Source organism: Salmo salar, chromosome ssa14 (genome assembly GCF_905237065.1).
Source record: "Salmo salar chromosome ssa14, Ssal_v3.1, whole genome shotgun sequence".
Taxonomy (NCBI): Eukaryota; Metazoa; Chordata; class Actinopteri; order Salmoniformes; family Salmonidae; genus Salmo; species Salmo salar.
The window spans coordinates 83,402,290-83,423,676 of NC_059455.1; the positions used below are offsets into that span (position 1 = coordinate 83,402,290).

The 21,387-nt window shown below is 43.9% G+C and overlaps 1 protein-coding gene across 7 annotated transcripts in view; it reads left to right on the forward strand.

Moving 5' to 3' along the window:
• Positions 1-21,387, forward strand: part of LOC106570440 (engulfment and cell motility protein 1) — a 199,535-nt gene that overhangs the window by 109,680 nt on the left and 68,468 nt on the right. For 3 of the 7 annotated variants that reach the window (XM_045694888.1, XM_045694887.1, XM_045694889.1), the window contains 9 exons: positions 682-781; positions 1,214-1,365; positions 4,551-4,629; positions 6,363-6,404; positions 6,803-6,853; positions 7,430-7,552; positions 9,084-9,212; positions 11,685-11,789; positions 12,853-12,961. In XM_045694888.1, coding sequence (XP_045550844.1) covers positions 682-781; positions 1,214-1,365; positions 4,551-4,629; positions 6,363-6,404; positions 6,803-6,853; positions 7,430-7,552; positions 9,084-9,212; positions 11,685-11,789; positions 12,853-12,961 — 890 coding nt within the window. Of the gene's footprint in view, positions 1-681; positions 782-846; positions 871-1,213; positions 1,366-4,550; positions 4,630-6,362; positions 6,405-6,802; positions 6,854-7,429; positions 7,553-9,083; positions 9,213-11,684; positions 11,790-12,852; positions 12,962-21,387 lie in introns of those variants that run through there. The other 4 variants (XM_045694890.1, XM_045694891.1, XM_045694892.1 and 1 more) reach the window with 3 other exon arrangements.

Sequence of the window (21,387 nt, forward strand, 5' to 3'; positions counted from 1 at the left end):
ATATGAAGCACTATTAAAATCTGACTGCAGGGGGCAATATTTTACAATATTTCCCACATGATATCTAGAGGTGTGCTTCACCATTTTGATTTATACAGTATTTCAGGTTTTTGTCATGACTAATCACACAGTTAAGAATTTCTGAAAATGTCAAAAACAGCAATTAATTTATCTAATCTTCATTTATTTCCTGTCATTTGTATTTTTCTATGAGGTTTATGTAGACTGTTTTTCCTGTAAACTTCTGTTGGTGATTCAACATAACAAATTGAAACACTTTGCTTTCAGACCATTGGATAAAAATCTTCCAGAAAATAATGTTGCTTGGTCCTCATTTGATGTCAACTCTAGTCTCTACTAATAAGTATCTACTAGTAACTGCATGGGAATGATTAATGAATGAATGCTCTCCAGCTATGTTGCTCTGCTCCCCTGCGCTGTCTGGCTCCTGCTGGCTCTTTGACGCCTCCTGTTGTTCATGGAGGACTGAATCATCTGTCTGACCCATCGGGAGCCGCAGTCGTCGTCCTCACCTTTCTGTGCCCTCAGCATACCTGGCTGTGGCTTCACCCTGTCCTCTCCTCCGCTCTCCCTGAGACCAAGGCTTTTGGCTGCTTAGCTATACGCGTGGCAGCACCAGTGGCAGAGACGTTTCTATTGGCTGTTGTTGTTGTGTTTCAGTTTTGGCGACTTGTTGTCGTTCACGCTGACAGCGTTTGTGGAGCTCATGGACCACGGCATCGTCTCCTGGGATACCTTCTCTGTCGCTTTCATCAAGAAGGTGCCTGCTCATTAAGTGTGTGTGGTGGGCGGGGCTGTGTGGTGGGCGGGGCTGTGTGTGTGTGCTCTTCTGTCGCCTTCATCAAGAAGGTACCCCAACAAACCAATATCAAGTTGTATTATAGATCATGTGTAAAAACGATTTGCTAAATGAGAAAGAAGGTCATTTTGAATTGCGGATCATGTGTATAAACAAACTGAAAAATATGAATTAGAAAGGTGCCTGCTCTCAAACAGTTTATAACTGTATTAAGCATGTTAATAACATATTTGTAGTACCACACACAGGAATTATATGATATTAAAGTGTTTGTAAACTTCTTTTTAAATACCTCTGAAATAGAGCCCATGTAGTCTCTGAATAACAATCCCCATGTGACTCTTTTTATTTTTATGTATCTTCTAGTCAGTTACTAACACTTCTCTATTGCAGATTGCAGGTTATGTGAACAAGTCAGCCATGGACACGGCTGTGCTGCAGCGGTCCCTGGCCATTCTGGAGTCCATGGTGCTCAACAGTCAGGACCTCTACCAGAAGGTGGCGCAAGAGATCACCATCGGACAGCTTATACCCCATCTGCAGGGGTGAGCGAGAGCCGCATGGTCAACTGCACTCAGCTATATTATTATATGCCTGAGATATAAATTATCCCTAATTGCAGATTACCGTGAAACACTCTTTAACCTATAGGAAGATTTGACAAAATAGATTTGGGGCCATATGTATCAAGTGTCTCAGAGTAGGAGTGCTGAAATAGTATTAGGTACCTGTCCATATAACCTTTTTCCTTATGATCGAAAAGGCCAAAGGGATCCACACCTACTCTAAGACGCTTGATATATCTCTATTGATCTAATGAACTTACACTCTCTAGTGTCCATGATTGGGAAGTACTGTAACAGAAAGAACAGGAAAGTAATACATTGAGAAACATGGCAGATAGATCAAGTGTATGTGTCCCAAATGAAACCTGTTTCCCTTTTATAGTACTTGGACCAGGACCCATAGGGTGCCATTTGGGATGCATGCTATATCCCTGTACGTGTAGCGTATAATAGGTCCAGCCCAGTGTGATTAGTACCGACATGGCTGAGTAGCCACACAACTACTGACCACATCCACACAACTACTGACCACAACTACTAACCACAACTACTGACCACATCCACACAACTACTGACCACAACTACTGACCACATCCACACAACTACTGACCACATACACACAACTACTGACCACAACTACTAACCACAACTACTGACCACATCCACACAACTACTGACCACATCCACACAACTACTGACCACAACTACTGACCACATCCACACAACTACGGACCACAACTACTGACCACATCCACACAACTACTGACCACATCCACACAACTACTGACCACAACTACTGACCACATCCACACAACTACTGACCACATCCACACAACTACTGACCACAACTACTAACCACAACTACTGACCACATCCACACAACTACTGACCACAACTACTGACCACATCCACACAACTACTGACCACAACTACTGACCACATCCACACAACTACTGACCACATCCACACAACTACTGACCACAACTACTGACCACATCCACACAACTACTGACCACAACTACTGACCACATCCACACAACTACTGACCACAACTACTGACCACATCTACACAACTACTGACCACAACTACTGACCACATCCACACAACTACTGGCCACATCCACACAACTACTGCCCACTACCACTACTATAACCAGTTACTACCATTACTACTGTAGACACTACCTCTACTATAACTATAACCAGTCACTACCATTACTACTGTAGACACTACCTCTACTATAACTATAACCAGTCACTACCATTACTACTGTAGACACTACCTCTACTATAACTATAACCAGTCACTACATTACTACTGTAGACACTACCACTACTATAACTATAACCAGTCACTACATTACTACTGTAGACACTACCACTACTATAACTATAACCAGTCACTACATTACTACTGTAGACACTACCACTACTATAACTATAACCAGTCACTACCATTACTACTGTAGACACTACCACTACTATAACCAGTTACTACCATTACTACTGTAGACACTACCACTACTATAACTATAACCAGTCACTACATTACTACTGTAGACACTACCACTACTATAACTATAACCAGTCACTACATTACTACTGTAGACACTACCACTACTATAACTATAACCAGTCACTACCATTACTACTGTAGACACTACCACTACTATAACCAGTTACTACCATTACTACTGTAGACACTACCTCTACTATAACTATAACCAGTCACTACCATTACTACTGTAGACACTACCACTACTATAACTATAACCAGTCACTACATTACTACTGTAGACACTACCACTACTATAACTATAACCAGTCACTACATTACTACTGTAGACACTACCACTACTATAACTATAACCAGTCACTACCATTACTACTGTAGACACTACCACTACTATAACTATAACCAGTCACTGCATTACTACTGTAGACACTACCACTACTATAACTATAACCAGTCACTACATTACTACTGTAGACACTACCACTACTATAACTATAACCAGTCACTACCATTACTACTGTAGACACTACCACTACTATAACTATAACCAGTCACTACATTACTACTGTAGACACTACCACTACTATAACTATAACCAGTCACTACATTACTACTGTAGACACTACCACTACTATAACTATAACCAGTCACTACCATTACTACTGTAGACACTACCACTACTATAACTATAACCAGTCACTACATTACTACTGTAGACACTACCACTACTATAACTATAACCAGTCACTACATTACTACTGTAGACACTACCACTACTATAACTATAACCAGTCACTACCATTACTACTGTAGACACTACTATAACTATAACCAGTCACTACATTACTACTGTAGACACTACCACTACTATAACCAGTCACTACCATTACTACTGTAGACACTACCACTACTATAACTATAACCAGTCACTACATTACTACTGTAGACACTACCACTACTATAACTATAACCAGTCACTACATTACTACTGGAGACACTACCACTACTATAACCAGTCACTACCATTACTACTGGAGACACTACCACTACTATAACTATAACCAGTCACTACCATTACTACTGGAGACACTACCACTACTATAACTATAACCAGTCACTACCATTACTACTGGAGACACTACCACTACTATAACTATAACCAGTCACTACATTACTACTGTAGACACTACCACTACTATAACTATAACCAGTCACTACATTACTACTGTAGACACTACCACTACTATAACTATAACCAGTCACTACATTACTACTGTAGACACTACCACTACTATAACTATAACCAGTCACTACATTACTACTGTAGACACTACCACTACTATACCAGTCACATATGGACACTACCACTACTATAACTATAACCAGTCACTACCATTACTACTGTAGACACTACCACTACTATAACTATAACCAGTCACTACCATTACTACTGTAGACACTACCACTACTATAACCAGTCACTACCATTACTACTGTAGACACTACCACTACTATAACCAGTCACTACCATTACTACTGTAGACACTACCACTACTATAACTATAACCAGTCACTACATTACTACTGTAGACACTACCACTACTATGACATTTTTCATGGTCCTCTGTTGTTATCCATCTAATGACAGGACTGATCAGGACATTCAGACCTACACCATCGCTGTGATTAACGCCTTGTTCCTCAAGGCCCCAGAGGACAAGAGACAGGTAGGTTACACAACCTCATAGACACGCACGCACAGCCTCACACACACATGAACGCACATACATACACCTGTGTGCTCACGCACGCACACACACACACACACACACTCATCCACAGTCCTATATACTCATACACACACACACGCTCATACACAGTTATATACACTCATACACATGAGTGCTCATACATACATACGTGTGCACACGCACACACCACACACACTCATACACAGTTACATACACACACACACCTTTGTCTCTTATTGTGGGGAACATTGTTTACTGCGTGGCAGGAAGGATAAATGCATTCTGGATCTTGAGGAGGACTGATTCATATGCATCAGAGAGCGAAAGGGTTCAGTCCAATCCCCCTTCTGCTGACTCCGATGGATGGGACTGGTACAACAAGTTTAAAAAATGCCTTACATTTCAGACAAGGGTGTGCATATCCCTTCCTGAGATACCCTCGTAGAGTGGGGTCACGGCCAGGGACAGCCATTATCAACGGCGACCCTGGACAAATTATGGTTGAGTGCCTTGCTCAAGGGCACATTGACAGATTGGGGGTGGGGGGGGTATACGTATCCCTGTGTGTCCCTTTCATCCTTGCCTTAAACAGTGCAGTAATACATCTCCTTTATTGGGCGATCATCGTTCCCCTCTACCTCTGCTCAGTAGAGATAAAGATGGGCCCTTGTCAAAAGTAGTGCACTATAAAGGGAATAGGATGCCATTTGGGATGCACACCCTCTCTCAGCTCCGATGACGTCACCCACCGTTCTTCTCCGTGGGCTAGCCTATTACACACTGGGCTTTAACCAATCAGACAAGGCCTAGCTGTCATCAGAATGGAGTGAAACAGTGTTAACGATGCACGATACACACTCCCTTCCTTTGCAGCACATTAGGTGGAAGATGAAAAAGAATCTTCACATTGTTAATGCTCACTTTTGTTCTTCACATGCTCATTTGATGTTTTTTTTGTGTAACATTTGCAATCTATTCTACACTAAAGCACAAATAAAAGTGGTATACCTTTTACCAGCATACCTTTTTAGACTCATTACTGCAGGGTTCCCCAGCTGGCGGCCCGCGGGTCATTTTGTTTTTATTTGGCCCCGCAAGTTTTCTGAGCAAAAAACATTTGATAGATAGATATTTACATTTTTGGACATAAGACTGTAAAAACACCAGCAAATCAGCGACAAGTGAGTTGAATTTTGGAAATCTGTTCCAAAGTATTCCCACAAATAGTAGAGAGATAAACGTGATCTTATACAAATGTAAGCCAGGTTTGAAATAATTATGTTTAAGTCAAACATTATATATGTTTGGGCTTCTTCTGCAGTCTACAAATGATATGTAATTATGTTCCGGACCCCTTACCATCCGCTTAAGAAAGAATTGTCCCGCAGCTGAATCAAGTTGATCCCTGCATTACTGCATTACATTTCTGTGTTGTAAGCTGTATAGAAGAAGGTCAGCATGTGCTGGAGCATCATTTCACTAGAAGGGTGACACACAATATTCCACAATCTAATGGGAACCAAAGGTTTTGGCTGTGTGTTTTAGGATCGGGGGGAGGAAGATAACTGCTACACAGCATAGCTGTCATAATGATCTGCACCACTAACAAAAATATGCCTTTTCACTTCTCTTCCTCTTTTCTGTCTCGACTCACCCCCTTCTTCTCTCTCTGTCTGACTCTTCTTTCCTCACTGCACTCGTAATGGTAGTTTGATGAGAGCAGTGTGAACATCCTTGATTGTCCTCTGACAGTAAGTGTGCTTTGATTAGCGACCTTTTCTAGCCTCCAGTAGATGAAGTGTGTCATTAAAATGGTCCTGCCTTATCAACCACCACTGGCTGGGAGGTCTAACTCATCAAACTGAGACTGAGAGACACTTTTTGGTCTCTCCGGAAGTTTATAGTGTCTCCACCAAGAACATTTATATTTTCTGTCCATAATCCACTTTTATTTTGATATAGAGCTTCCTGAAAGAAAAAATAGTTTTCTGTGTAAAAGATATGTATATTATAATATACCTGACTTACTTTCTCCCCCTCCCTCCTCCTCTCTCTTCTTTTCTTTCTCTCTCCTCTCTCTTCCTCTCTTGCTCCATTCTCTCTGCCTCTCTCTCTGTCTCTCTCTCTTTCTGTGTGTGTTTGTGTGTAGGAGATGGCCCATATTCTAGCCCAGAAGCAGCTGCGTTCCATCATACTGAGTGTAAGTGTGTCTAGTCATATGCCCTCCATCTGTACCTCTCCTCTGCATCACTGGTTTTAATCTTTCTCTCTTGTTCCCCCGCTTCCTGTTTATCGCACAGCTCCAATGTGATATCATATCACAGAGAAATGTCACACTCGCAAACGTCTTACAAATGTGTCTGCCTTTCTCTCTCTCTCTGCCATTCTCTTCTCTCTGCCTTTTGCTCTCTTTCTCTCTCTGCCTTTTGCTCGCGCTCGCTCTCTCTCTCTCTCTGCCTTTCGCTCGCTCTCTCTCTGCATTTCGCTCGCTCTCTCTCTGCCTTTCGCTCGCTCTCTCTCTGCCTTTCGCTCGCTCTCTCTCTGCCTTTCGCTCGCTCTCTCTCTGCCTTTCGCTCCTCTCTCTCTCTTCTCTCTGCCTTTCTCTCTCTCTCTCCTGCCTTTCTCTCTTTCTCTCTCTCTGCCTTCCTCTCTCTCTGCCTTCCTCTCTTTCCTCTCCCCCTCTTTCTCTCTCTCTTTACTTTCTATATCCCTGTTAATTTTTTAATTTTTTATTATTTGTCTCTTCTCTCTCTCTTTTTCTCCCTCTCTCCTCTAGAATGTGATCCGGAGCCCTAAGCCGATCAATGATGAAATGGCCCACCAGCTGTATGTGCTGCAGGTCCTGACCTTTAACCTCCTAGAGGACCGCATGATGACCAAGATGGACCCTCAGGACCAGGTCCAGTACAGTAGGCCTCTCAACTCAATGTCCCTCGAATTGTTGATCACATTATAAACGCCATAGGCCTTAGTATTTTTACAGATGAGCACTGAATAACATAAATTACAGAAAATACACACATCGAAATATAAATACAAAATGCAAGCAGAAAGAAAACATAAACTAAAACATTAATCAGTAATAAGGTCCTCAATCAAATTTAAGAACATTTTGAAGATCAATCCACAAATGAGGTGCAAGATCACGAACACTACATGTACCTAACTCAATGGAGACCAAAGGAATTTCCAGAGTTAGCTATCCCTGAGGCCGGGTGTGGTAACTCGTATGTCTAAGGTTTAGTAATGATGTTAGGTACAGTGGGTCTATTTGTAAAAGGGCTTTATAAATGAAAACAGCAATGTGTCAACCTACGTGACATCAAAGAGGACCAACCAACTTTCTGGTAGAGAATGCAGTGATGAATACTAAAATTATCACCCATAATAAAGTGCAGTGTGCTATGATAAACTGCATCTAACGGCTTTAATGAAGTGGAAGCTGTGTTCATATAGATGATGTCACCATAATCTAAGACCGATAGGAACGTTGACTGAATAATCTGCTTTCTACTATTTAGCGAGAGGCAGGACCTACTTCTATAGAAGAAGCCCATTTTTATTCTCAGCTTCTTAACTAACACATCAATGTGCTTTTTAAAAGACAACTTTTCATCTATCCAGATGCCCAGATATTTGTAAGCAGGGACACTATCAATATGGACACCATCCAAAGTACATATGCTTAAATCATCAGACATTTTTTATGCGCTCTAGAGAACATATATTTAGTTTTACCTGCATTTAGTACTAATTGTAGGTCAATAAAAAATGTATGTAATACAATAAAGGCTGACTGTAGCTCACATAGAGCCTGGTCAACCGTGGAAGAAATAGCATATACAACAGTATCATCGGCATACAAGTACAGGTTACAATTTTTTATGGACAGGTCGATATTGTTAATGTAAACAGTAAGAAGTACAGGACGCAGAATCAACCCATGTGGGACACCTTTCGTAATATCCAGGAAACCTGATTTAACACCATCAGTAGATACACATTGAGTTCTATCTGTCAAGTCATTTTAAACCAGTTACATGCAGCCTGGTCTAGGCCAATTGAGGAAAGCCTCTGAATTAGCAGTGAGTGATCAACAGTATGGAAAGCCTCTGAATTAGCAGTGAGTGATCAACAGTATGGAAAGCCTTTGACAGGTCAATGAAGCGGGCAGCACAACGTTGCCTTTTATCCATACAGTTAACCACATCATTTATAACTAGGGATGCAGCAGAGATAGTGCTATGACCTGGTTACTAATTACCAGTGATTCCAACCCCCCTCGCTCTCTCGCTCTACCTGAGAAATAGCAGTGAAAGTTCTCTAACAAACAAACTACTTACTTTAGAATAATGCTTATGTTTTGTTACCTTTTGTTGTTTTTACTGTGTATTTAAATCTGAATGTTTTTTCCTCTTATGTCTGTTTAGGCCCAAAGAGACATCATCTTTGAGCTGCGCAGAATTGCGTTCGACGTGGAGTGTGAGCCGAACAACAGTGGCAGCATCGAGAAAAGGAAGTCCATGTACACCCGCGACTACAAGAAGCTGGGCTTCATTGTAAGTCACACACACACAAACATCTGGGCTTCATTATAAATCACAAGAAAAATGTTTGAGCCTCTGTTTCCCCAAACATCCGCTATTGGACTTACTAGATTCCTTTTGGTGTCGGTATAGCAGACCCATAGGCAAGACATGTTCTTCAGTAGTGGAGCTCTTTTTATTTATTTTTTATTTTTTTAACTAGTAGGGAGAGGACTGGGACACTGTCAGATAAGGGGATGGCATGGCAGCTGAATCCAGCCCTGTGTATGTGTGGCGTGATAGACACACTCTAACCCTCTGGTTTTACAGCCTTACAGACAGTACACACACATACAGAGGACTACAGCAGAATGCAGCTATGCTAAATTGCACACACACACACACACACACACACGCTACCGCAGGGTGGAGATGGAGAAAGAAAACAAGTCCCTCTCCCTGAGTACTGTTGTTAATTGGTTTAGAAGATGACATGTTGCTCTGTGCTGCCTCTCGGTGTCTGGAAGGAGGTAATGTGGCCTCCATGAGAGAGAGAGAGAGAGAGAGAGAGAGAGAGAGAAAACTCTCTCTCTCTCTCAAGTTTATGAGCTGTGGCATATCGCTGTCGTATCCATGGTGAGGGGGAACTAAGCCCATCATTTCCTCTCTAAGTCCCTGAACTGTTAGGGGCTTGGCAGCTCGCTAAGACCCAAGTCACTCTGCTACGCTGCTGTGTGCTGCCCTAAGATAAGGCCTGACTTCATCTCTCCAGTGGTGTGGAAGACCCTGAAAATATCCCTCTGACTTTACAGGCTCGTACACACTTGCAATCACAAACACACAGTGTGATGAAGCACAGCACAGTGTGAAGGTGGCTAGATGCAGTTGATCTAGTGCTGTATCTCGAGGGCAGTAGTCTGTGAGATTCTCCCAGGTAGAGAGGGATCTTAGAAAGAACGTGCTTATTTGGACTTGGTGAGGGAATTGTTAGTTGTGGTTCTTCCTTTGGTCTGTCAGGAACAGTTACACAGCTGGATCTCTGGGACTCCTCCATGTTGCTCTCTCTCTCTCTCTCTCTCCTTGTCATCTCCTCCATTCACTCAGACAAGTTAGCGTGCTGATGGAGAATGGAGATCGAATTAGTCTCCCAATCAACCTTGTGTCTTATTCAGACTTGTCCTAGTCTTGTTTGTCTGATGACTCATCTCTCTCTCCTCTCTACTTCTCTCTCCTCTCTACCTCTCTCTCTCTACTTCTCTCTCCTCTCTACCTCTCTCTCTCCTCTCTACCTCTCACTCCTCTCTCCTCTCTACCTCTCTCTCCTCTCTACCTCTCTCTCCTCTCTACTCCTCTCTCCTCTCTACTCCTCTCTCCTCTCTACCTCTCTCTCCTCTCTACCTCTCTCTCCTCTCTACCTCTCTCTCCTCTCTACCTCTCTCTACCTCTCTCTCCTCTCTACCTCTCTCTCCTCTCTACTTCTCTCTCTCCTCTCTACTTCTCTCTCTCCTCTCTACTTCTCTCTCTCCTCTCTACTTCTCTCTCTCCTCTCTACTTCTCTCTCTCCTCTCTACTCCTCTCTCTCCTCTCTACTCCTCTCTCTCCTCTCTACCTCTCTCTCTCCTCTCTACCCCTCTCCTCTCTACCCCTCTCTCCTCTCTACCTCTCTCTCTCTACTTCTCTCTCCTCTCTACCTCTCTCTCTCCTCTCTACCTCTCACTCCTCTCTCCTCTCTACCTCTCTACCTCTCTCTACCTCTCTCTACCTCTCTCTCCTCTCTACCTCTCTCTCCTCTCTACCTCTCTCTCCTCTCTACCTCTCTCTCCTCTCTACCTCTCTCTCCTCTCTACCTCTCTCTCCTCTCTACCTCTCTCTACCTCTCTCTCCTCTCTACCTCTCTCTCCTCTCTACTTCTCTCTCTCCTCTCTACTCCTCTCTCTCCTCTCTACTCCTCTCTCTCCTCTCTACCTCTCTCTCTCCTCTCACCCCTCTCTCCTCTCTACCCCTCTCTCCTCTCTACCTCTCTCTCTCTACTTCTCTCTCCTCTCTACCTCTCTCTCTCCTCTCTACCTCTCACCTCTCTCCTCTCTACCTCTCTACCTCTCTCTACCTCTCTCTACCTCTCTCTCCTCTCTACCTCTCTCTCCTCTCTACCTCTCTCTCCTCTCTACTCCTCTCTCCTCTCTACCTCTCTCTCCTCTCTACCTCTCTCTCCTCTCTACCTCTCTCTCCTCTCTACCTCTCTCTCCTCTCTACCTCTCTCTCCTCTCTACCTCTCTCTACCTCTCTCTCCTCTCTACCTCTCTCTCCTCTCTACTTCTCTCTCTCCTCTCTACTTCTCTCTCTCCTCTCTACTTCTCTCTCTCCTCTCTACTTCTCTCTCTCCTCTCTACCTCTCTCTCTCCTCTCTACCTCTCTCTCTCCTCTCTACCCCTCTCTCCTCTCTACCCCTCTCTCCTCTCTACCTCTCTCTCTCTGTCTCTCTATCTCTCTCTCTCATCTAATTAGAACCATGTGAACCCTGCTATGGACTTCACTCAGATTCCTCCTGGGATGCTGGCTCTGGATAACATGCTGTACTTCGCCAGACACCACCAGGATGCCTACATCAGGGTTAGTAGCTCTAACATACACACACACACACACACACACACACACACACACATTCCTTTTGATTTCCTTAGAGTCCATTACTTTGTGTCTAGTATTCCTCTGGAGTGCCTGCTGCCTTCTGCCGACCTAAACTCTCTCCATTTCACACACACACACACACACACCTCTCACTCCCTGGCCCGTCCCTCACTCCATAGATTCACTGGGCTCTGACCAAACAGTCTGTCTGATGAAACACCATGCCAATATGTAGCCTTGGAATTCAGTCAGCCCAATACTATAGCATATGGCTACGTCCTCCTAATATAAAACCTAATACACAGGCCGGCCCATCCCTCTCCCCTGCCTGCTGCCGTGACAAAACACGGCCAGCAATTCCCCAAATTAAACTGTCACCACGGCGATGATAAGGATGCTAATGTTTTCCAGTGTGGACTTGTCGCAGCGGCAACGTTATAATTGGAGTGGATTTTTGGACATGGAGAATTGATTTCTGAATTAAACACGCTGTGTACAAGTGCACCAGTTAAGGCTCAAACAAGGTTCAGATGGATAGTAGAGGCTTCCGTAATGCTAATGGTTACGTAGAAGGAAAGACATCTTGATCTAATAAAGTCAATGTCACTTTGAGATTCAAATGTCTTTCAGACTTGACATTCGTGGTAGATAACATTCAATATAATGTGCTGTACTTAATAATAACTACAATATAATCTCTGGATGAATAACGATGCTACCATAGAGATGGGATAATCAACAACAAAAAACTGTGTCCCAGTTTTCTGTCCCACTGGTGACCTTCTGCTGTGTCTGCTTTCCCTGTCCTGCTCCGCCTCTGTCCAAATTAATCATCTTGGTCAACTTTGACCTCAAAGTGTGTGTTTAACTGGATTAATGGGTCAAGGGTCATATGGTTTGAGTTCGTTACCAGCCCTGGTGGAGACGTCTATTTGTGTCTGTCTCTGTGACTGTCCGTCTGCACCTGGTGACTGTTAAACACTTTTATGACAAACGTATTTGCAAAAACGTTGATGGATTGAGTGACTTTCTGTCCCTGTTCCAGATTGTTCTAGAGAACAGCAGTCGTGAGGACAAGCACGAGTGTCCGTTCGGCCGCAGCAGCATCGAGCTGACCAAGATGCTGTGTGAGACCCTCAAAGTGGGAGAGCTGCGTAAGTCTTTACTTACTATCCTCACCTCATTGTTCCTATTAGATCATATTGTGCTTGTAGGGTCATATTCACTAGGAAGAAAACGGACCGAAACTACTTGAAATTGTCCAGTAACAGACTATTGTTTTTGTAGCCACAGTGCAAAATGTTTTGCTAGAGTGTGCACTAATGAATACAACCCTGATTTACTGACAATGGTGTTCTGTAGATGCTATGGGTGCTGAGCAGTGGAGGCTGGTGAAAGAAGCTATAGGAGGATGGGCTCATTGTAATGGCTGGAATGGAATTAATGGAACAGAGTCAAACTAGATTTCCATGTGTTTGATACCGTTCCATGAATTTCATTCCAGCCATTACAACAAGCCCGTCCTCCTATAGCTCCTCACACCAACCTCCTCTGGTGCGGAGTACCCAACAATATCTGTGCACAAATGTAAGAATTCAAACTAGGTGATGCACAGAATATGCTTTTTCTATTGGTTAGCCACATTCTGTTGCCCTCTGAATACAAACAATCAACAAAACGCCAAAGAAAGAAACATAAAAGTAGCATAGTACCAGGAGGTTTTCTCTGTGGTCACATTCTGCCTCATGATTTCCAAATCTGATTAGTTAGTGCTTAGTGCTCCCAATTTTAGCTCCAATAGCTCTCAATACTACAGGTTGAGACTCATCGAGAGCAGCTCTCACCAGTGACTTTTAAGTGTTAGTGGAGGAATGCGATGTGGAGGGCACTTTGATGTACGAGGGTTAAAAGCATCATCTCTGTCTGTTTTCACATTAAGCCCAGCCATTCAGACAGAGAAATACCCTCCAGAGCATTTTTACCGTCAACTCTGTCTCCTGCAGTGAAGATAAAAGGACCCATTATACTTTGTAATTGTGCTGGAGTTCATCAATTAGTGATGAAGTAAGTAGGCTTCAAGTGCGCCCTATTTCAAGTGCGCCCTATTCCACCTCCTAATAGACTGTCTCTCTCTGGGACTGGCACTGCCCAGGGGGGAGAAGAGCTGGGCACTCTCCTTATTGCATCATATAGGGCTGAATAAGAGCCCTACCTGCTAACTTCATTTTAGTGGGTTGGGAAGGTTGTAAATGTAGCCTACCTAAATAAGTTAAAGCTAGATTTATAAGTGATGCCTATACTGCTTTAAGAAAAATATACCACTTTTTGTAAGGAACTGTGATGCATTGAAGAACTGATTAACACATATGGTTAGGAAATACTTTTTCTTTCTGAGTCTGCATTGGTATCCAAACCCTTTGCAATTAAAATTCAAACCCTGAAGCCTATATCCTATCTCTGATTTCCTTTTGGTATTCATGTCAGCTTTGACCGTGACTCTTATGCATGGTTCTGGCTAGTCTGTGATAGCACTCGAACTCCAGTACCCATCATGCTCTGGAGCAGATGTTCCCAACTCCGGTCGTCCAGTACCCCCACACTACATATTTTTGTTGTGGCCCCAGGCAAGCACACCTGATTCAACTAATCTTCAAGCCCTTCATGAGATGAATCAGGTGTTTTTGTCCAGGGCTACAACAATGTGTGCTGTTAAGGGGAACTGGAGGACTGGAGTTGGGGAAACACTGCTTATAGGGAATAGAGCCACCATTAATATTGATGACCATGGAAGGGTCAGACACGGTATGCACTATGCCGCAGGGTTGGGAGTCAATTCCATTTCAAATCAGTCATTTCAGGAGATCAATGGCAATTTTCAATTGATTAATAGATTTTCAATCGTATCAGTTGAAAACTGCCATTCATCTTCAATGAGGAGCTTTATCCAATCCCTAAATGTAATTCAGTTAGCTGTGGGTTGAGGGGTTAGGCAGTGACCCCAGAGCCCCTAGGCGTGACCCTACTCTCTCTCTCCTTCTGTCTGGAGATGGGCTCCAATGGTCTGTGTCTGACAGGCCGGTTTGTCCGCCCCCCCACCCCCATCACTGTTTTCCCATCTGCCCCCCCATCACTGTTTGCCCAACTGCCCCTCCCCCCCCCACACACACACACACACACACACACACACACACTGTCTGTCCCCTTGCCCCCTTCTCTCACTGTCTGTCCACCTTCCCCCCCCTCACTGTCTGTCCCCCTGCCCCCCTCTCTCACTGTCTGTCCCCCCAGGCATATACAATAAAGCATTTTATTAGTGACAAGATGACAACATAGAATCAAGACATGATGCTAAATTCTATGTCTTAATGCAAACCAACAAAGAGAAGCGTAGCACTTTAAAAAGTCATTATGACACTTGGACTTGCAGTCTGTATAACTCAACAGAGCATCCCAGCATATGGAAGTTTGGGGGAAATGGATAAATGTAGTTTTAACGTTCACAAATCAAAGTTATTATAGGAAAGAAAGGAGGGCAGGATAGGTAAAGGTCGTTAGATAAATCCATTCTGAGCCGTGCCCTGCAGCCCTTTAAATGATTTAAAAGTGTGAGGGCAGAGAAACTGACGCAACCCTCCACTCAGACACCAAAGCTTCATTAAATGAACTCGGAAATGGAAGCAGTGGCATAGTTCTTCATTAAATAGTAATGGTTTGCCTTTTTAAAAAATATAAAAAATGAAAAAACCGAAACCCCCGGTGTTAGGGTGGAGGAGAAAGAAGTGTTCAAAGCTCTTTCTCTTCACACACAACCATTTGATGGATAAAAATAGAAAGACGATAAGGAATTAATCTCGGCACCAACCGTGACAATTTTTTTCTTGGATCATTTACTTTAGTTTGCCGCTTTGAAATGCCAAGAAACCTCTGGTGGGCCTTGGACTTCTTAATTCCCCATCTACCCAGACAAATCACACACAACAGGATTCTGGGAATGCTTGGGGCATCTTTTGGCCTTTCTAGTCTATTTTCTCTATCCCTCCACTATCCCCTCTATCCCCTCTATCCCTCCTCTATCCCTCCACTATCCCTACTATCCCTCCACTATCCCCTCTATATCTCCACTATTCCTCCACTATCCTTCCACTATCCCTTTACTATCCCTCCACTATTCCTCCACTATCCCTCCACTATCCCCTCTATCCCTCCACTATCCCCTCTATCCCTCCACTATCCCTCCTCTATCCCTCCACTATCCCTCCCCTATCCCCTCAATCCCTCCTCTATCCCTCCCCTATCCCCTCAATCCCTCCTCTATCCCTCCACTATCCCTCCCCTATCCCCTCTATCCCTCCTCTATCCCTCCACTATCCCTCCCCTATCCCCTCTATCCCTCCCCTATCCCCTCTATCCCTCCTCTATCCCTCCACTATCGCGTCCCACTGTTTTATAGAGCAACATCTCCCCAAAGGCACCCTATCTCTTATATAGTGCACTACTTTTGACCAGGATCCATAGGGCACTCGTCAAGTGCACTATAGGGAATAGGGTCTCATTTGAGACACCCCATGGTGTATACCTTGCGGTCATTGTAGCCTACTAGCCTTTAAATGGGTGCTGTGTCTTAAATTTCTCCCTCTTACACAACAACAGATCAGATTACTGGATCAGAGATTCAGTCTGAAAGACGCAGGGCACTGTGGAACATACACAGGTCAACAGGTCAGACTACTGGATCAGAGATTCAGTCTGAAAGACGCAGGGCAATGTGGAACATACACAGGTCAACAGGTCAGATTACTGGATCAGAGATTCAGTCTGAAAGACGCAGGGCAATGTGGAACATACACAGGTCAACAGATCAGATTACTGGATCAGAGATTCAGTCTGAAGAGACGCAGGGCAATGTGGAACATACACAGGTCAACAGATCAGATTACTGGATCAGAGATTCACTCTGAAGAGACGCAGGGCACTGTGGAACATACACAGGTCAACAGATCAGATTACTGGATCAGAGATTCACTATGAAGAGACGCAGGGCAATGTGGAACATACACAGGTCAACAGATCAGATTACTGGATCAGAGATTCACTATGAAGAGACGCAGGGCAATGTGGAACATACACAGGTCAACAGATCAGATTACTGGATCAGAGATTCAGTCTGAAGAGACGCAGGGCACTGTGGAACATACACAGGTCAACAGATCAGATTACTGGATCAGAGATTCAGTCTGAAGAGACGCAGGGCAATGTGGAACATACACAGGTCAACAGATCAGATTGAAAAAAACGTTTTCTGTTTCCCCGGGAATGTAGGCGAGCGTACGGGCGGCAGGCAGCTGCGGTGGCACTCTGCATTCAACTTGAACTTTTCAGTTCGACCCAAGGTTCAATAACCGCCATAGCCGCATCCATAAATAGCTACTGTTTTGACATTTCCCTGGTTTGTATTTATATCTTTTTATGCAGAAGTGGGATGAGAGGGCTGGGAGTGGAGAGGGATGGAGGGGGCTTGTTTGTGCGATCTGCCTGGCTGGCTGTGTGTGTGTCACTGTGCTGCTTGGCTCTGCGCATTAATCATGTCCCCGTCCAGTTGTCCTGAGTCCCCTCCCATCTGACACCCCACCCCCCTTCCTCTCCAACAGCCCACTGCAGAGCTTAAAAGATTTATCATCTCCAGCCCAGCATGTTTCCCCAGAACAGGCTCACTCATTCATTCACTCATTCATTCACTCATTCATTCACTCACTGGGCAGGTCTCAGACTTACCATGTCCTTTTCCATACCTGTCTCTAGGCAGGGATGCTGCTATCCAAATCCGTGATGTCATCAGCTGTTACCTGTAGGAGGTTGTTGTTGTTCCCTCCGAGGCTCCTCTCTGCTGTGTGTTTGTGTGAATGTGAACTCCGCAGGGTCTCAAAGTCCTCCAAACTCATTAGCAGTAACACGTCCTTCTGTGATGACATGTCTGAGGTGCCTGCTGAAGCTAGAACTTCAGAGAACCATTAGCTTAAAGAAACAATCCTATTTGAATTGACTGGCTAAATCCTGTGGTTTAAGCCTCTACATCTTCTTCTAGATCATGTGTGAAGAGGATGGGACTAAAGGGGTGGAAGGAGTAAAATGGCGGACGATCAACATTTTCTGAAGATTTACAGTGACTACGTTTTCCACTCTGATCTAAAGTGACTTGACAGGTGAAGAAATACGATCTAATCCCATCCACTCTATAATATATGCCATTTAGCAGATGATTTTATCCAAAGCCACTTAGTCATGCGTGCATACATTTTACGTTTGAGTGGCACCTATGAGTAGGACCAGAGTTTTTCCTTACTATGTTAAATGGCTATGGAAAACACTGGGTCTTAGTTATAGCCCACAACTATAGCGCCATGATATTCCTGGTAAGGTCACGCAGTGAGGAAAACTCCTGGAGATGGATAATGAATGGAAGGCGACGGGTAAAGAACTCCACTTTACACTTTTGAGACGGAGCCCATCTAGAATAAGTATAGATAGCTCTTCCCTGTGCTGAAAACAAGCAGCCATTTGAGAAAACAGCGAGCACATACACAAGCATGGGTTGTTCCTACCGACTGCTAATGCAGTGAAATCAAGTACAAAATCAAATAAGACAGGAAAGGCTTGTTCTCAGATTCATCTCCTACTGTGTGCCCACTCCTCCGCTCGGTTAACCAAACACGCGGACAAAAGGCTTGATATAGATTAGATGCATTGTAATGATGAGATTGCTCCGACGTCTGTTTTTGTGCAGAGTTTTTCGGAGCAGGAAAACAGACGATTGTTTGCTTTGTGTGTGTGTGTGACTGAAGAAGAATCCGAGTTTGTTTGTTATGTCCGGCGGCAGCTCTAGGAAGTATAATGTAAGAGATGTGTGTTTATTTGCATAAGCATAATTCTATTTCTCTGTGCCTCTGTATTTGGGAGAGCATAAGGAATGCATGTGGGTTTATTTACAGAATAAGAATAATTACCTTTCTTTGGCTACTTCTTCTCTCTGTATTGGACAGGGCTGTGTGATTTAGAATGGATGTGTGTGTTCCTTCATGTAAGAGTAATTAGATGTATTTTCACGTCTGTATTCCAGCAGAGCTGTCAGGTGTGGAGTAATTAGATGTATTTTCACGTCTGTATTCCAGCAGAGCTGTCAGGTGTGGAGTAATTAGATGTATTTTCACGTCTGTATTCCAGCAGAGCTGTCAGGTGTGGAGTAATTAGATGTATTTTCACGTCTGTATTCCAGCAGAGCTGTCAGGTGTGGAGTAATTAGATGTATTTTCACGTCTGTATTCCAGCAGAGCTGTCAGGTGTGGAGTAATTAGATGTATTTTCACGTCTGTATTCCAGCAGAGCTGTCAGGTGTGGAGTAATTAGATATATTTTCACATCTGTATTCCAGCAGAGCTGTCAGGTGTGGAGTAATTAGATGTATTTTTACGTCTGTATTCCAGCAGAGCTGTCAGTTGTGGAGTAATTAGATGTATTTTCACGTCTGTATTCCAGCAGAGCTGTCAGGTGTGGAGTAATTAGATGTATTTTCACGTCTGTATTCCGGCAGAGCTGTCAGGTGTGGAGTAATTATATGTACACTACCGTTCAAAAGTTTGGGGCCACTTAGAAATGTCCTTGTTTTTGAAAGAAAAGCAAATTTGTTGGCCATTAAAATAACATCAAATTGATCAGAAATACAGTGTAGACATTGTTAATGTTGTAAATGACTATTGTAGCTGGAAACGGCAGATTTTTTATGGAATATCTACATAGGCGTACAGAGGCTCATTATCAGCAACCATCACTCCTGTGTTCCAATGGCATGTTGTGTTAGCTAATCCACGTTTATAATTTTAAAAGGCTAATTGATCGTTAGGAAACCATTTTGCAATTATGTTAGCACAGCTGAAAACTGTTGTGGCTAGAAACAAAGAACTTTCTTCTGAAACTCATCAGTCTATTCTTGTTCTGAGAAATGAAGGCTATTCAATGCGAGAAATTGCCAAGAAACTGAAGATCTCGTACAACACTGTGTACTACTCCCTTCACAGAACAGCGCAAACTGGCTCTAACCAGAATAGAAAGAGGAGTCGGAGGCCCCGGTGCACAACTGAGCAAGAGGACAAGAACTTTAGAGTGTCTAGTTTGAGAAACAGACACAATCACAAGTCTTCAACTGGCAGCTTGATTAAATAGTACCCGCAAAACACCAGTCTTAGCATCAACAGTGAAGAGGCGAATCCGTGATGCTAGCCTTCTAGGCAGAGTTCCTCTGTCCAGTATATGTGTTATTTTGCCCATCTTAACCTTTCCTTTTTATTGGCCAGTCCGAGAGATGGGTTTTTCTTTGCAACTCTGCCTTTCTTGACCACAGATGTTAAAATATTTAAGCCCCGATGTTTAAAGTTTCAAATGTAATTGCCATAATCCAATAAATCCAACAGAAATCTTACTCACTGGAGTTCTCACATTAAAAACAGCCAGCTGTGTTGAACGAAAACACTTATTTTACCTTAATAGTGCACTACTTTTCACCCTGAGCCCTACGGTCCCTGGTCAAACGTAGTGCTATATATAGGGAATAGGGTGCGATTTGGGCCGCAGCCCACGTGTCCTGACCTGTATGGCCCTACAGTTAGGCGAGGTCTGATGTGAAGAGATTTGTCCAGCATGGGAGAGACCTCACACTCAGCTGCCTTACTGACCCATTGGCTGGAAGGGAACCAAGACTCCCTGACCAAGCCAGTGTCTTGGCATCCTCTTGCCAGTCTGGACAGGACACTGACTGGCCCTGACATTGACTGGCCCTGAAAGGTGTTGCTGACGCTGCGTCTCACAAACACACACACTGATGCACATAGACACACTCCTCGCTCTCCCCTACACACACACTCCCTTTGTCGCAGGTGGATGTCCAGGCCTGCTGGCGTGGTAATTAGTGAGGATGACATCTTTCCGTGTGTTTTCATCATGCTGGTTCTCTCGCTCCAAGGTGACTCCCCTCTCTGTGTTCGTCCTGTTGTTTGTCCTTCCCCTCTCTCCTTCCATCCTCCCTCCTGCCCCATCACATTCATCTCACTGGGCTCAGACAGATGTCAGGAAGGCTCTCTGCCCACTGGTCACTCACACTCTCTATCTCTCCCTTTCTCTCCCTTTCTCTCTCGCTCTCGCTCTCAGTCTCTGTCTCACCCTCTCTCTCACACAGACCTCATACATAATTTATATTACAAACAATGTTATCTGCTCTGACGTGCTCTCCCTTTCTCTCTCTCTATTTCTCTCTCTGTCTCTCTCTCTCTCCCTGTCTGTCACCTCTCCCTCGATGGTCACATCTGTGTAGTTAGTGTCTGGTCTGTCTGTAGTCTGAGCTCTAATCAGTTATATGGTCAGAAGAGCGTCAATGTTCTCAAGCCTTCATGTCCCGCCTGTCAATGAAACACAAGTCTCTGTGATTACAGCGAACTTTGACCTCCAGGGCCCAGACTACCCAGTCACAGCTGAGGATAGATAGGAGCTGGGGGGTGGCATCTGACTATCCCAGAGCATGCTTAACCCCTGGGGA